At 37.8% G+C, this 17,541-nt stretch overlaps 1 protein-coding gene across 1 annotated transcript in view; it reads right to left on the bottom strand.

Moving 5' to 3' along the window:
• Abca13 (ATP binding cassette subfamily A member 13) overlaps positions 1–17,541 on the bottom strand; it is a 422,085-nt gene that overhangs the window by 174,595 nt on the left and 229,949 nt on the right. The window contains exon 42 of the mRNA XM_078039756.1: positions 15,939–16,044. Within this exon, the coding sequence (XP_077895882.1) occupies positions 15,939–16,044 (106 nt within the window). The remainder of the gene's footprint in view (positions 1–15,938; positions 16,045–17,541) is intronic.

Genomic DNA, 17,541 nt, shown 5'->3' on the forward strand with positions numbered 1-17,541 from the left:
ATTGTACAGAAACTTTAATAATGCTGTAAGTTTTTGTGGGAAATATATTTTAACTAAATAAGTAGATTTCTTTCAAATGGGTAGGATTTTATTAATGTCTCACAGGAGAAGCCACATAATCTATCACTAGGAGTCAGGATGCCTGCATTCCATCCCTGGCTTATTTACCCTGAATGTACTGGATATTTTGGGCAGGTAATTTTTCATCAGTTTCCCCATTTATTTTAAAAAAAAACTTAGATGTGTTAGTCTTCAGTCTTTGTCCCAGTAAAATCTATAGTTGTATGATATTTATACAAATCATAAATAAATTATCTTATTCATACTATTTGTATTTCCCCAAGGGGGGGAAAAAAAACAAGATCAAATGTCCACTTATAAGGGAAGAAGTGATGGGGATCGAGGAAATAGGACATGGAAAACAGAATAAAAAAGAAAACAAAAGAAAAAAAAAAGGAAAATGTTTGTTTTGTGGCGCTTGTTTGCTTACTAACACAACATAAAGTTTAAAATATACTCATGAATTAAACATTAAGCATGGTAATACAGACAGACATAGACAAATTTTAAAATCATGCTACATCCCTATAACCTTGATTAAATATAGTTTTCAAAAGCTAACTCAATTATGTTTACTTCTTTAGAGAAGCTAATAAGTGAAGGCTATATTTATCTAAATTGTTTCATTGACAATCTTACAACTGTATCTTACTCAACTTTTACAATACTTGGTCTATTCCTTGCTTTTAACAGCATTTTCAAAAGGTGATTTTTCTTTAAAAAGAAAGGGGGGGGAAAAAACTAGACAGATAAAAGAGCCATTCTCTACATGTTATGCCACTGAAGTTCCCAATTGCTATACAGCTGATGTATCATTGATGTGATTCTTTTGAAAAGCACTCCGATTATAATAGCCAAAATGTTAAAGGCATCAAATTAGGATTTCACTTTGGAACGGGGTCATCCCTTACACTCAGCCACGTCTTTTGAATAATTTAAAGGTTGCTGAAACTCCTTTGAGGACGCCTGCCTTGAACAGTGACTTGACCCTCAGGGCACCAGGTGCAGCCCCAGCAGAGTCAGTAAGCACTTCCACCACCTAAGCAAGTCACCAAAGTGCTGAGTTTGGTTTTTCCTCCTGAAGTGCACCAAACACAGGTCTTCCCACAGTCTCTAAATGGCTCACATCTCCAAGCTTGAGCTCCCTTCACAGTTCTGATTGGCGGATAGGGAAGCGTTGTTAGGGGTATGTTGGCTGTACCCCAATTATGATCTCAGCCAGGGCGCCCTGTCTCTTTGACAATTTGTTCAAACCGTTCATTTCGGGAAAGTTTATGAGGATTGTGCAAGTAAGAGCCTCTCAGGTAGCAACTGGAACATAGTGAGGGCCAACAAACGTAGCTAAAAGAGAAGAAAAATCACCTGGACCTGAGACCTATGTCCCTCTCCCTTCCTATTTCCATCACCTTCACTATATCTGCCATCTTCACTGGTGAGGAGGTCCTTGTAACTGGGAAGGATGGAGCTTAGTTCGTTCTATCTTCAGCTTCAAGCACATCCTCCAGTAGCCCAAATAAGATGTTCAGTAGGGTCTGATGATTGAGTGAATAGATGGATATTGACCAAGTATTAGATTCAGTTCTTTTTATCACATGATTTAGCTGAGGCTTTCATTTCTCCTAGGTTCATTCTTCTCCTCTCCCCAAAACTTAATAATTCCTATGCATTTCTTCCAGTTCCTTTAACCTCTTTATTCTGCCCTCAGCTTTGACAATTCCACCTACTGGGTGCATATGTAACACTGTGATTAAAAAAAAATTAAAAATTCAAAAACTCATATATGTAGGATACAATGAGTAGCATATCAAAACCTTTGTTCATATAACATATTTTCAAGATTTATTCAAGTTGGTATATGTAGATTTAGTTTTTCACTTTAAATATTATGGACTAGCATTTTGAATACAGAAGAAAAGAAAAGTATAAGATTGACTGAGCCTTGGGGGATTCGATGTGAAGGTTAGACTAAAGAAGGTGATTGAGAAGAGAAGTCTTCAACTCACCAACAGTAGCTCCATTTCAATATCATTTTCAGTGTGAAAACAATAAAGTTAAAGCAGTTGACAAAGCAAAGTCACACATTAGTAGTATAGTCTTCAGAGAAATAAATACAGCTGTTCCACATACTATTCCAAGGCATCTCTATTTACTAGAAGATGATATTTAAGGAGCTAGGGACAAGAATGGAATTAAGATACAGGTTGAGCAACCCTAATTCAAAATCCAAATTCTGAACTTGTTCAAAATACAAAACCTTCTGTGCACCAACATGATGCTACCCATAGAAAAAGGCCACATCGAGAAACTTTGCTTCATGAATGAAATAATTGAAAATATTTTATAAAATCACCTCTGGCCTATGTACATAAGGTATATATGAAACATAAATGAACTTCACGTTGAGGCTTGGGTCCATACCCATGGTGTCTCATTAGGTCTATGCAAATAACCCAAACCTGAAACCTGAAACACTGGGGTCCAAAGTATTTTGAACAAGGGTATCCTCAAACAGTAGCCAGTAGGGGATGCCCTGCTCGGTTCTCCTTGACTCCAGTGAGAAAGAGAGTGTAGAGGAGGGCTTGAAGAAGCTCTCAAGGACCCTGTTATTTTCGCTGTCCAGACATAGAAATGTCAGTGAAGGTTGCCTGGGACTACTCCCATCCGAATTTCCCCCCAGTTGCCCCATCATTTACTTTTGAGGCAATGACTACCCTTACGATGAGTGAAGCCCATCCTTGTCAAATATGCCACACAAACATGATATTCCAATTCAGGAAATAAGAGCTGAACCTATTCATCACCAGCCGTAGGAGTTTTCCTTGGCAAATCTGATCGGCGTGGATGCAAGAATGACAGCTTTGCACACTCTCTCGACTTCCCACTGCCCCTGACAGAAGTTGCTGCTTCCTGGCACCTGCCACCAGCGTTTATCCTGCCCAAGTCAATTTCAATTCCATTTTATTTTGGCAGACTCTTTTCTACAGAGCACCCTGCCGTTAGCTCTCTGCTGATTTTAGCTAACGTGGAAAACAAACCTTCTTTGGCATGTGTAATTGGCAGCAGCATGTTTCCTCCCCACCTTGCTTTGCAGGGACAGTGGGGTTTTGTTTTTTTGGGTTTTTTTTTTTTTTTAAGTTCAAGGAAATGTGGACAAAGAAGAGAAGACAGCACTCTGGTTTGAACATGATAGTGAAGCCTAGAAGACACACATAGAATTTGGAATAGCTCTTTGAAGAGGCAGAAAATTAAGGCGGCCCCATGTAGAATGGGCTGTGCAAACAGGATTGTCTTAAAAAGCAAAGGAGAGGTTGCAGACCCCTCAAATTAATCACTGCCAAAATTACTTTCCATCAGAAGTAGTAGTAATTAGGAAGGAAATACAGAGGATTAAATTGTGGGGGGAAAAAAAAAAAGAAAAGAACTTTATGTAAAGTGGTACTGACAAGCCATAGAGCTGAAAATTTAAATTTAAATGCAATCTCAGATCTCACATGGGGAGATAAGGCTTCATTAAAAAAAAAAAAAAACCACAGCTATGACATATAAAGAAAATAACTGTGTTTCCAAGATTCCCAATATTACATGGATTCGTGATCTTTCACCTGAACTTTAAGCTTAAAAGGAATCAAATAGGGTGTTTTTTTTTTTAATAGTAGTAACCACAGGCCATCTAAATTATAGGGATTTGAGGTGCTTGTTAAAAACTACAAATGCTCACATCTTCAGAATCAAAAATAGTGAAGGTTAGGTCTAAGAACATACTATTTTAATAAGTACCCAGGTGTTTTTAAAATCTTCTTTGAAAAGGTCCCTTCTCTTTTTTAACTGTGTCATGAACATAGTATTCAGAGATGGTCCATCCGTGTGGCTGGTGCTGTGAAGCTGTTCATCCTACAGGTGGGATGGACAGAGCATGTGGTGAGCTCCTCCAAAGGCCAGATGCATGCCCTGACCCATGCATTTTAGAAGCCCTAAAAAAGGGAAACCCAGGTAAGGCCTCATCATCACTACCCACCTTCACATGCATGGCCATCTACCATCACCTCAGTTAGGTGAGGAACAAGCATTTCCTGCATATTAGGAAAAGGCACTGTATTCAGTGCTAGGAGTACAGCAATAAATAGAACTCCAGGTTCTGTCCTCTTGGGCTTCCACTCTTCTAAAGGGAAAGCACAATTAACTACTTAAATGCAACCTGTCATAGATGTTGTGAAGGATAAGAGTGAACCTGGGCACTTATAGGAGTGATCTTCCCCATCTGGTAAGTTGAAGAAGACTCTTTGCAAAAGGGACATGTATTTAAATCATACACTGAAGAATAAACGGGGATTATCTTGGAGAAAAGGGAAAAAGGAAAGAGGCTTTGGGGGAAAGGAGAGGAGCAGTTTTGAAGACTCTGGGGATAAGACAGAGCTCCATCTGTCCAAGGAGTAGGAAGAGGTGCAGGGGTGGGGAGGGGGATCCTGGCCATATATTATTATCTTAAGAGTTCCCGATTTGGATCCAGGAAGATAGAATACCCAACGTTTTTGAGAGAATAATGTAAGCAAATAATTAATTTTGAAGAGGTTTCTGATTGCAGTATAGAGAACACACTAATGGAATTTAGAGATGACTGTATTTGAAGAAGGAGAATAAAAGGTTCATGAACAACCCTAGCATTCTTGCATGCAAACTAGGTAGAGAATGACGATATTCTCTCACACTAAGAACAATGAGAGAGAAAAGGGGTGTATGGGTGAGAAGCATGAGTTGGGCTTAAACATACTGATTTAGGGATGCTAAGAGGAAGTCACAGCCCGAAGAAGCCATCTAAGCTGACTCTAAATATGTCAGTGGCAGGGGCCCAGGGATGAGGAAGCCTCGGTTGGGACAAAACAGCCTATGGGAAGTCTGCAGAGTAAGTAGAGAAGAATGTCTAGGACTGGCTGAGCCTTGTGGAACTCAGTGTGCAGGTGACGATATACAAGGTACAGAAGTAGGCATCTTAGGGTTCAGGGAGAGCTTTCCCCTGGGAGGAAGAAGAGGAAACTGCTCAGAGAGTGAGGATGATACTCTCTGGGGTTAGTGTCATCTTAGTCACCAGAGAAAGTAGAACAGGCCTTCAGAATGCAATGGTGGGAAGAAAACACACCCTGTTGGACCTGCAGGATGTGAGAACATGGGGTCAGAGTATGTCTTGACAACTCTTTTGAGAAAAGAGCTCTTTTGAGAAAGGGGAGGTCATGAAACCAAAAGGGGGGCTGGGACTGTAGCTCAGTGGCAGAGCAATTGCCTAGCACGCTGTGAGGCACTGGGTTAGAACCGTAGCACCACATAAAAATGAAACAAATAAAATAAAGGCACGCTGTCCGTCTACAATTACAAAATTATTATTTTTTTTTTAAAAAAAGAAGTTCCAAAAGGTAAGTGGCTCAGGGGGAAAATTTAGTTTCTTTTCTACTTTGTTTTTCTGAAAGGAGGAGCCATAAGGATATTTTAAATCTCAATGGAAAAGATCCAGGAGATAAGAAAAAGTTGAAACACAGAGCAAACAGGTGGGAAGGGAAATCATCATGCCAGAGAAATTGCCCTGGGAAGAGAAACCCATTCTCTCCTCAAACAGGAAATAAAAGAGGATGCAGATGGGAGGGATAAGAGGTTGGTGTAGGTTTTCAACCACTTTCTGATATTTTCTCTATGAAGCAAGAAAGGAAGGCCTGCGATGGCAACATAAGAAGGAAGGGCCAAGGGTGTGAGAAGAAATGAAACTGACCAGGGAGGTCGGAGGAGTTGACAAGGGAGACACTATGGGGTTTCTTGTAACTGAGAATCTACTAAACAGCCGGCAAATACTAGATGGTAAAAAACACTGTCTACCAGAAGAGAATGAAAACCATGCAATAAATAACAAAACAAACAAACAAGAAGAACCCACAAGGTCACTCCTATAGAAGAAGCACAAGTTAAGTATGGGAAGAACAAGAAGAAAAGGGTAGATAACTTTGTCCAGGAAGGTTAAGAAAGATGACCAGAAGAGGTAACTTTTGATCAGAGGCCAGAAGAATGCTATGCAATGGACCAGCTCTCATGGAACAGCTTTTACTCTAGTTCAAGTAGAATGGCAGGATGCTACAGCCAAACCTCATAGTGCAAGTGCAAGTTCAATGAGGAAAGGACTTGCCCAGGTGTGTGAATCTGCACAGCCTGCTATCATAAAGCCCTAAAGACTGCACAGTTTACAATGGACATTTATCGTCTATTTTGGAGGTTGAAAATCCAAGATCAAGATGTCAGCAGACCCTTGTTCTTGGCTTGTAAAAGCCATCTTCTCCATGAATCTTCAGATGGGCATCCCTTTGCATTTGCTAATGACTTAATTTCCTCCTCTCTTATGAGGAAATAAATTGTTGGACTAGAACCCACCTTAATGACCTCATTTAATATTAATTACCTTCTTAAAAGTCATATTTTCAAAATGTAATCTCCTGATGATGTACTGAAGGTTAGAACTTCAACATACGGATTTGGGTGGAACACAGTGCTCCCTGTCCATAACACAAGTACCCTCTTAGAAAGCAGTATAAAGAGAGAATACAGGGCTAGGGTTGTGGCTCAGTGGTAGAGTGCTTGCCTAGCATGGGTGAGGCACTGGGTTCAATCCCCGGCACCACATAAAAATAAACAAATAAAATAAAAGTATTGTGTCCATCTACAACAACAAAAAAAGTATTTTTATAAAAAGAGAGAATACAGACATAATTTATTGTACTAAATAAATTATCCTTCTCTCACACAAAGCCAGTAGATTTCAAGGTGTGGGACATGTATAAACAGCATCACCTAAGAGCTTGTCAAAAATGCAAGTTCTCATGTCCCATCTCTGACCTACTGAGTCAGATAATTGAAAAGTGCAGCTCAGTAATGTATTTAAGCAAACTCTCCAGGTCATCATCCTCATGAGGGAAACTATTATTTTCCTAGAAGCCAACTAGTTAATCCAATTATCTTTGCATATTTAAAATATCATAATAAACATTAGTTTATTAGGAAAGCCTTTTAAAAAAAAGGATAAAAGCTCTCCTGAGACTGCCATGGCAGTTTTGATTGCCCGAACTTGTATGGAATTTCATATTGGAAACGCTGAGGATTTGGACAAGTTAGATAACAACTCTAAACCTCAGTCTTCTTATTCAGAAAGCAGAGAGGAACGCTTATTTCTAAACTAGCTGTGAGGATGAAGTGAGAAAATGGAAAACATGTAAGGCACCCACCATGGAGTCCAATACACTTAGGGGCTAATAAATAGTGTCTCTCTCTAGGAAGAAATGACTCGCACACCCTGAGCACAGATACAAGGACAAATGTGCAGTCCCAGGCATCAAGCTTCATAACTCATTTCTATGGAGCTACTAGGGTCCCTATGATTAAAAAGTATATATTTTATATTTTATTTAGCCTTCATCAATCTCTCAGAGAAGCAAGCACTGAGTTATTTGAGAGCTAGTCCTTGGAAGACATATGGCCTGTGTAGAGGGAAGGGGTACCCACAGGCAGGTGTGCCAGGAGTAGGAATCAATATCAAAAGAGTAATCTTCAGGGGCACCAACAGGAGCAGGGAGCCTTTTCTTAATGGTTATTCTAAAAATTGGATTTCTCTAGTGTAAATCATATGGGGGAAGAAAAAGAACCTAAATCACTTCATTTTTAAGACATTAATACACAACCTCACCAGTATTCTGGTCTAACATTTTGATAAAGTCATACCTACTAAGGAACTTATATTGAACTCAGGTATAGGCCTCGTGTTGAGTGTTACATGAGCATTTTGCAGAATGTAGTAAAATTAGCAAATGCAGCTGATCTCACACCAAATTTGTTTTCATGCACTCACTCCTTATTCAGTAATAAAATATTTATTTTCTAAAATGATATTTCAGTTCTGAAATGTGTAATCTGGAGTATAAATAAAACAACATTTTAATCATATTTTACAATGATAATGGAAAATATTGCAATTTCTCTTTTCCAGGGATTCTTTCTTAAATTCAAAACACCATTCTTTCCACATAGCGTTAGTAAAAACTATGTTTTAGTCAGCTTTTTTGCTGCTGCAACTGAAAGACCCAACCAGAAAAATTATAGAGGGGAAAAGGTTTATTTATGGGCTCACAGTTTCAGAGGTCGGTCCATATACAGCCAGCTCCATTTGCCAGGGGATCCAGGTGAAGCTGAACATCATGGCGGAAGAGTGTGGCAAAGGGAAGCGGCTCACATGATGATTGGGAAGCAGAGAGACTCCACTTTCCAGATACAAAATATATACCCTATAGTCACGCCCACGAAGAACCACTGCCTCCCACCACACTCCACCTGCCTCTAGTTACCACTCAGTTAATCGCATCAGGGATTAATTTGATGATTGGGTTAAGGCTATGAACCAATCATTTCTCCTCTGAACCTTCTTGCATTGTCTCACACATGAACTTTTGGAGGACACCTCATATCCAAATCTTAACAAACTACTTGCACATGTTTATTTCTAATATATTTACATGGATTTTCCTAATGTTGCTCAAATTCAGAACACGAAATTATCATTTTTTAAAACATCTATAGCCACAATGAAGAGGATATTAGACGATAAGTTTTCAATGTAAATTATCCTACATTTTCATGATGACAAAATGTTGGTAAGAAACTCTCATCCTTTACATTTATTCTGACATATGAAAATCATTAACTAATGTATCTTAAAAGAAATTCTCAGAATCTACACATTTAGGCAAAATACTAAGAATTGAAAGACAAAATAACATTTATGTCCAATTAAAGTAAAATTTTCATATAAAATATAGAACATAGAGACAAATTAAAGTATATAAATTGGAATATCATTACATCAAAATTGCATAAGAAATAAACATGGATGGATTTTAGAGACAAGATATAAAGAAATAAAAATCCTGTAAATATTGTATGATTCCTTTTGCACAAAGCTCAATAACTCTCAAGTGATAGAATGTCCCTCACAGGAGGGGTTTGACTTAGAAGGAACATACGGATCTGCTGAGGTGCTGGAATTGTCCTTCCTCAATCTGGGTGACATAGTTGTGTGTCATCTAGTCATATAATTAAGATCTAGGTCATTTACTATAAGATGTTTGCAGTTTATGTTAGAAAAAAATAAATTTTAAACATTAATATTAACAAAGATATAGTTCATGGGGAAAAGTGAGTGAGGAACATTACAAAATAGGAAATTCAAATGGCTAATAAATATGCAGAGGAATTCAGTTCAAGAAATTCAGATTAACTTGTTATAACAAGGTTTGGGTAGCTTCAAGTTCAAAGTGACATGCCGTGACTGAGGTCTCTGTACAGTCCCCTTCCTTTGAGAGTAAGACCTTGGATATATGATGGCTATTACTCCCATGACTGGACATTACATAGCAAAGGTGATGTGAATGTGCAGGTATAATTAAGGTCCCTAATCAGCTGCTATTAAAATAATCAAAACAGAGACTCTCTTGCTCATTTTGAAGAAGAAATTGCCAGTTTTTAGAGGGATGTGTGGTTAAGAGCTAAGTGTTTTTTCTAGGGACTGAGAGCAGCCTTAAGTGGCATCAAACCAAAAAAAAAAAAAAAAAAAAATGAGGACCTCAGTTCTGTAACCCCAAGGAGACAAATTGGGAAACTTGAGCTCTGGAGAGCACCATCTGAGAGCATCTTTATTTCAGCCCTGTGAGGTCCCCAGCAGAGAACCCCGTTGTGTGTGCCCAGACTAGACCTCTGGTTGAAAGAAACCACAAAGCAATAAATGAGTATGGTTTTAATTTGCTAAGTTGATGATAGTTTGTTAATAGGAAAAGAAAAGTACTATAGATTTTGCTAAGTGGAAATGGATAATTGCCATTAAAAAATACTTAAAAATGTACATGTGGTTTAAAATAAGGCGTGGGCAGTGGATGGGAGAATTTTGAAGAGCATGATAAAGAAAGCCTAAATTCCCCTGGAAATACTATTAGTAGAAAAACAAACTTTAAAGATGCTGACCAGAAAGCTCAGAAGGAAATAGGAACATTTTATCTGAATCTGGAGGAAGGATATCCTCATCTGTAGTTTAGAAGAATTTAGCACAACTGTCCTTTGCAGTTGTGTGGAAAGCAGGATTTGTAAGCAACAAAATTACAATTTAGCTAAGTAAATTTCCAAATCAAGAATTGAAGGAGCTGTCTGGTTTCTTGATGCTTATAGTAAAATGAATAAAAGCAAAACTAAAAGAAGAAAGTAAAAAAAATTTTGAAAATTCTCAGCCTCAACAAATTAGGAAAGTTGTAAAAGTCAAGAAGAGCTATTGAGAGTGCTATACTTTGGATGTTGAATGTGCCCCATAGGCCCATGTGTTAAAGGCTTGGTGCTACTGGGAGGTAGTAGAACTTTTAGGAGGTGTAACTTAGTGGGAGGTCATTAGATCATTGGAAGTGTGACATCAAAGGGAACTGGGGGACCCACAGCCATTATTCTTCCTCTTTTGCTTCCTAGCTAGTGATGTGAGTGAATTTATTCTGCCACATGCTCCTGATATAATGTGCTGCTTCACCACAAGCCCAAAGCAATGAGACCAATCAAACACATGGGAACTTCCAGAATTGGGCATTAATATAAACTTTTCTCTTATTCATCTGAGATAGTTTGTTATAGGGATGGAAAGCTCACTAACACAAATAGCATGGCAGAGAACAAAGGCCAACTGCGTGACCTTTTGCTACGATTTCCAAAAGTTCAAGAGATCCGAGTATTTAGTCAAAAGAACACTTTCTTTAAAAACAATTCAGAGATTAGAGGGATGTCAGAAAAACAGCAGATTAGGAGCTCTAAGCTCTAATTTCACAATAAAGTTACCAATAAACAACTACAAACTGACTAAAATGATTTTATAGGAGCTCTAGAAATCAAGCAAAAATTTATAGCAAGCAAGCAAACTTCTATCCCATCTTACCCCCTAAAACAGAAAAGAAAACCATATTCAAAATAGTAGGAAATATTTCAGTGTTTTTATTTGACTCTGCCATAACTCTTCTCCGTTTTGGTGGCATTGTGAGGTGACTGCCCAATTCCTGAATCCCTCCTTTGGGCAGAAGAGCAGAATAGAGGTTGCTTTCAAAATTCTGGCCTAATTAGGGACTACGTCAGGGATGGCATCTGTCTTGCTGGATTCAGAGTTCATACAGGAAAACAGCATTGCTCAGAGTTCACAGGAGAATGGCAACAGGACTCAGAGTTCACACAGTAAAGGAAGCAGTATCCACAGTTCACAGAGGCATGGCAGTGTGACTCAGAGTTCACACAGAAAGGGCAGCAAAACTCAGAGGAATGGCAGTAGAGCTCACAGTTCACACTGGAAGAGCAGCAAAACTCAGAATCCACACAGGAATGGCAATAGAGCTCACAGTTCACACAGGAAGAGCAGCAGGGCTCACAGTGCACACACAAATGGTCACTAGGCTCACAGTTCTCACAGGAAGGGAAGCAGGATTCACACTTATACAGGAATGGCAGCAGAACTCACATTCACACAGGGAGGGCAACATGACACACAATTCACACTGGAATAGCAGAATTGTTAGGATAAGAGACTTGATCCACAGAAGGCATTGGTGGACACCACAGGACAGGAAAACTAAAGAAAGTATATAGATACATGAAAGCCTGAGGCAAGAAATTATAGGTAAGAGATATATTAGAACATATTTGGCCCTGAAACGAAGCTAAGGTTAAGACTCTTTGAGAATCTAAAACATTTGAAACTGGTCAAGGAAATCAGAAGGGGAAAAAAAAAAACACATATCTGCAGAGATCCAAAGAGCATTCATGTGCAGAAAAGAACTAAGATACCATAAGCCTTTACCCAGGGAAATCTCAAGACTCAGGAAAACACTAAATGCCCAGTTCCTTATCAAATGATTACACACACACACACACACACACACACACACACACACACACACACACACATTAACTCATATCATCACAACAAAAAACAAAAATAAAAATAATAGGGGAATCTGACCCATGCTAATGAGAAAATTTTTTAAAAAATACATATTTTCTAAAGGATTTAAAAGCCCAAATAAAAAAATATATATTGTGCAGAAGCAATCTCTGGAGAAACATACGGTAAAGATTTTAAAACAACTCCTAAATATTTGCAATAAGTTAAAGAAAAATATGGATGAAGAACTAAAGGAAATCAATAAAACAATGTACAAACTAAGTAAAGGGATGAAGCTATTTTAACATATATAAAAAGACTAAAGAAAATTCTGGAAATGAAAGATATAATAACTAAATTGAGAAAAAAAAATCACTAGAGAAGTTCAAGTAGAGTTGAATGGGCAGAAGAATCAAAGAACATGAGAATGTCTCTGGAAATAATTGGGTCTGAAGAACAGAATGAAAAAAAATGGAGAAGAGTGGACAGAGCCCAAGGCACATATGGAACAATATCAAGTGGACCAATACATGCATTTTGAAATTTGTAGAGACAGAAGACAGAGAAACAAAGGCAGAAGTTTTTCCAAATTTGAGGACACAGAGATATTCTAATACATGGAGCTCAGTGAACTCCAAGCACTAGAAACCCAAAAACCTACATCAAATGGCATTATAAACAGACTATCAAAGTCAAAGAAAAAGAGACAATCTTGAAAATACCAGGAGAAGAGAGACTGGTCCTGTACAAAGAGTGACTATCAGGAGTTATCTTAGGAGAAAACTTGCATGTCAGAAGACAGCGAATAATTAGTGACATAAAAAAGTCAAACTAATTTTTTTATATCTCACATAAATATTCTTCAAAAATGAAGGAGAAATTAGACATTCACAAAAGCTAAGGAAGTACATTATTAATGGAGGTTCTCCATAAAATAATGCTAAAGGGAGCCTTTAAGCTGAAATGACAGAATGATAGACAATAACTCCCAGACACATCAGATGGAAAGTTCCATGAGAAACACAAATGTGTGAACAAACATAAGAATCATGATTACCATAATTTTGCTTTGTATTCTGCTTTTTATTTTCTACAGGATTTAAAAGCCCAAATCATAAAAAAACTATGTCTATGTTAATAAACACATAACATATAAATAATAATTTACATAATATATATAATTTACATATACTATGCATACTTCTGACACCAGCAATTTATGTGGGTGGAGTAGAGATGCAAAGTGCTAAAGTTTTTGTATGCAACTGAAGTTAAGTTACCATTAAGTTAGATTCTTATAACTTTAGGATATTGTATCTAATCCCCTTGCTAACCACAAATAAAATATTTATAAAATACACATAAAAGCAAATGAGAACAGAACCAAAACATGTCATTATGAAAACAAAGAAATACAGGAAAGCAATGTAAGGAAAGAGGAATGACATGCTATAATGCACACTGAAAACAAATGGCAAAATGCAAAATAAGGGCTACCTATCCAGAATTGCTTTATATAGATAAAACTCTCTAATCAAAGGTACAGATTGGCAGCATTGATTATAAAAAAAAGATTAAACTATATTACTGTCTTTATGCAAATAGTAACCAAAACAGAGCCAGCATCACCATACTAAATCATACCAAACAGGATAAGTAGAAAGCAATAGCAAGAGACAAAGAAGAATGTTAAGGTGAGCCTGTCATAAGAAGAATCAATTCACCAAGAGGATATAACAATTATAAACACATAGGAGCCAAATACAAGAGCTCCCAGACATAGTAAGCAAACACTGAAAGAAATGGAGATAAACATAGACAGTTCTACATAATAATAGGAAGCTTCAATGCCCACCTCCAATGTAGAGAGAACAACCCAACAGAACACCAAGAAAGACAAAGAGAATTAAACAGCATTTAGAAGAAGCATAAATAACAGATGAAAATAAGTTGCTCCTCTTCAAACAACTGAATATACTGGGATTGATATCCTGAACAAATAAATAACTCCTATGACTAAACAATAAAAACAAGCAAAAACTATGACCTCATTCAAAAATGAACAAAGAATTCAATTAGACATTTCTTCAAAGGTTTATTAATACCAACAAACACAAGAAAAGAGATTCAACATTATTAATTATTAATTTTAGTGAGCACATAGAAAAATCAGAATCCTTATACTTCTGCTGGAAATATTAGGTGTAGACACTCTAGATAACAACCTGTCAGTTCCCCAAATGGTTTAAATATGACCAAGCAATTGCAATTGCACTCCTATATGTCCACATCAGAGAAAACACAGGTCCACAAAAATTTTGTACACAAATGTTCACAGCAACATATCTTTAATAGTAAAAAATTGGAAACAAACCAAGTACTCATCAATTCCTGAATAGACCAACAAAATGTGGTATAATAGAACAATATCTGGCAATCAAAAGAAGTGAAGTACTGAGTGATATGTGCTACAATGTAAGTAAACTTTGAAAAAAAAATATGCTGAATGAAAGAAGCAAGTCCCAAAGAACACATATAATTACATTTATATAAAGTGTCCAGAGTAGGTAAGCCTATAGGAATATGAAGGATGAGGTTTTCTAAGGCTGCAGGAGACAGGCATATTGTACAGCGATGCCCAAGTGACATGGGGGTTCTTTTTACAGTAATGAAAATGGTCTAAGGTAGACTGTGGTTATGGATGCAAAACTGTGAAGGCCACTAAATTGCACACTTGAAATGAATGAACCATGGAACATGTGAAGTATATCTCAAGAAAACTGTTATAAAGGAAAAAAGATATGCTTGTCATAATAATCATTGGGAAAATGCAAACTAAAACCATAATGAAAACTATTAAGCACCTATTTTAATTATTAAAATGCATAGTTTTTAAAATGTGACAATAACGAGAGCTACAAAGGAAAATAGCAATTATTTCACTCATACAGTAATGGAGAGAACACATTAAATATCTATTAAAAACATTTTGGGGGGTACCAGAGATTGAATGCAGTGATGCTTAACCACTGAGCCCCATCCTGAGCCCTTTTTTATTTTTTATTTTGAAAGAAGGTCTTGCTAAGTTGCTTAGGGCCTTGCTAAATTGATGAGGCTGGCTTTGAACTTGCATCTACCTGCCTCAGCTTCTCCAGCTGCTGGGATTATAGGCATGTGCAATGCACCAGGATAAAAACATTTTAACATACTTATTCCAGTGATTTATTCATGGATCTGTAACCCATGTCTGATATCTTTAAAGAGAGGCTCCAAGTCATTTAACTCTCCAGTTCCTAGAGCCCTGTCCTCTTTGGTAACTTGTTGCTAATAAGTATGCTTGGAATTGGATTGAATCAGAACTAGTCTCACGCTTAGAAACCAAATCTTGATTCTGTCCAGTCATCCTTAAGACCTAGATGTAAGGAAGTCTGCAAACAAAAGTGAGAACCATTTTTATCTGAAGTGGACACTTTCCATGAACACAAAGCACACATCTGTAGTTTCTTAAACCCATTACCCACAAAGTTCCTGCACACATACGCCTGCCACAAATATAGATGGCATTGGTCAATTTGTCATGAAGGTAAAGCAAGATGAACAGTGTTCCTTATTCTAACCGTATATACTGAGAAATCTCTGATATAAGTTCTGCAGAAAAGATCAAATTGCCTCATAAACATACAGTTGTCGGTTTCAAATCAGACAAAACTCTAAGCTTTTAATGTTTGACCTCTATGCACTTAAGTCCCCCTCGCTATCTAGTCCCATAGGCTCTGGTTACTCCAATTTTCAAACAAAGGATGGTATGTAAGGTCAAAGACATTGTTCTTCTAACTGAAATATAAAATAAAATAAATAACTAAATAAACAAACAAGCCAAAACAAAACACCACTCTTTACTTACAATACGCAGAAGAAGGTCCACTGGGTCTTTGGTTCTGAGGCTGTAAGTAGGTCCCTGGAGCAATATGAGATTTCTTACTGGAGTCTTGCAAAAGCATCAAAAACACCTTTTTGAAAAAAAAAAGAAAAGAAAAGAGAAAAAGATGCATGTTTTATGATTCTTCCCACATTACATTTCTTTTGCCTCAACCACCCAATGAGGTCATAACAACAGCATCCATCAAACATACTCCATATTTCATTTAATTGGTATAAATCTAAGGCCACCTGGTTCTCAGCAGGTTGGTCAATAGACTGCTCATAATATGCAAAGATGAATGTAACTTGACCTTGAACCTCAGGACCCATACATGCTGGCAGAAGCTGGTCAAATCACAAACAGCAGAAGGCAGGGGGAGAGAGGGATGGAGGGAAATCAGTAATAGGATATATCCAATTCAAATCAAATTTGTGACTCACTGTGCCAGCATCTTAGAAACTCACAGGTGAATCAGAGGATAAATGTGAAGTCACAATTTAAATCATTCACAATTTATTTAGAGTAAATGGCAAAAAAAAAAAAAAAAAAAAAAAAACCCACTGAAAGTATGCTCTCCATGTGCCATTTCACTACAGCAGTTAATTTAAGTAACTTGTTTGAAGTCAGTGAGTAGTTAGCAGTGGAAGCAGAAGCCCAACTGTGTGTTCAGATCCAAAGCAACAGAGCATGATGAAGAAGCAAGAGTGTAGCTAAAACAAAGGGGGATGTGGTGGGCTGGGGACACTGAGACTTTTGAACTGCACCAAGAGACCTGGCAGGGATTTATGAAAAGATGAAGAGAGAATCCCTAACACACATATTGGGCAGAGTGCAAGAGAGGGCACTTTGGTCCATGCATAGAAGTCTAAAGAGCCTCAGCCCTGCAGCAGTGCAGCCCTGTGGTCAAGGGCTGAGGCTCCAAAGTTGGCAACATTTGCACCACCTCACCAACTAACATTGTGGACTGTCTTGTCTGTAAAAAAGCCTAATGACAACAGTAGTGCAAGTTCAGTAGAAGCTGATTGTAAAGGACTTGGTTACAGACTCTGGAACCAGGTAGTAGCTATCCTATCATTTATGTCTTTAGCCAAGATTTAAGGAACATCTTCTATGGGTCATACACCAAGTGAGGCATGTCTCCTTTAGGGTCATCTGTGCATGTGCTTCCATCCCTCCTAACTGTGTATACATCCAAAATATCTGAGCTCATGACCCTGGACCCACTTCAAGGGGTACAGTTCCATTGACCATCAGCAGGTACCTCACACTCAATGTGTCCATACCCTGCCTGAATTTCTGATTTCTGTAAATATCATCATCATTCTGATTCCATTAAATAAGCCAAACGGCATGACTGTCTGTTTATTGCTGAGAACCCCCCAGTCCACAGGGGATAACAAAGGAAGGGCCCCAGAGAGAAGCAGCAGAGAGCAAGCAAGCCTGTAGAGAGAGGCATACAACCTCTCTGCATGTGGTTAATTAGTTTGGATGGAATCCTACTGAGCAAAACCTGCCTCCACAACAATGGTGAAGGTCAGGAGATTTCATTAGATCAGATGCAGTTACCTTCATCTGAAAGATAACA

The sequence above is a fragment of the Ictidomys tridecemlineatus genome, chromosome 2 (genome assembly GCF_052094955.1).
Source record: "Ictidomys tridecemlineatus isolate mIctTri1 chromosome 2, mIctTri1.hap1, whole genome shotgun sequence".
NCBI lineage: Eukaryota > Metazoa > Chordata > Mammalia > Rodentia > Sciuridae > Ictidomys > Ictidomys tridecemlineatus.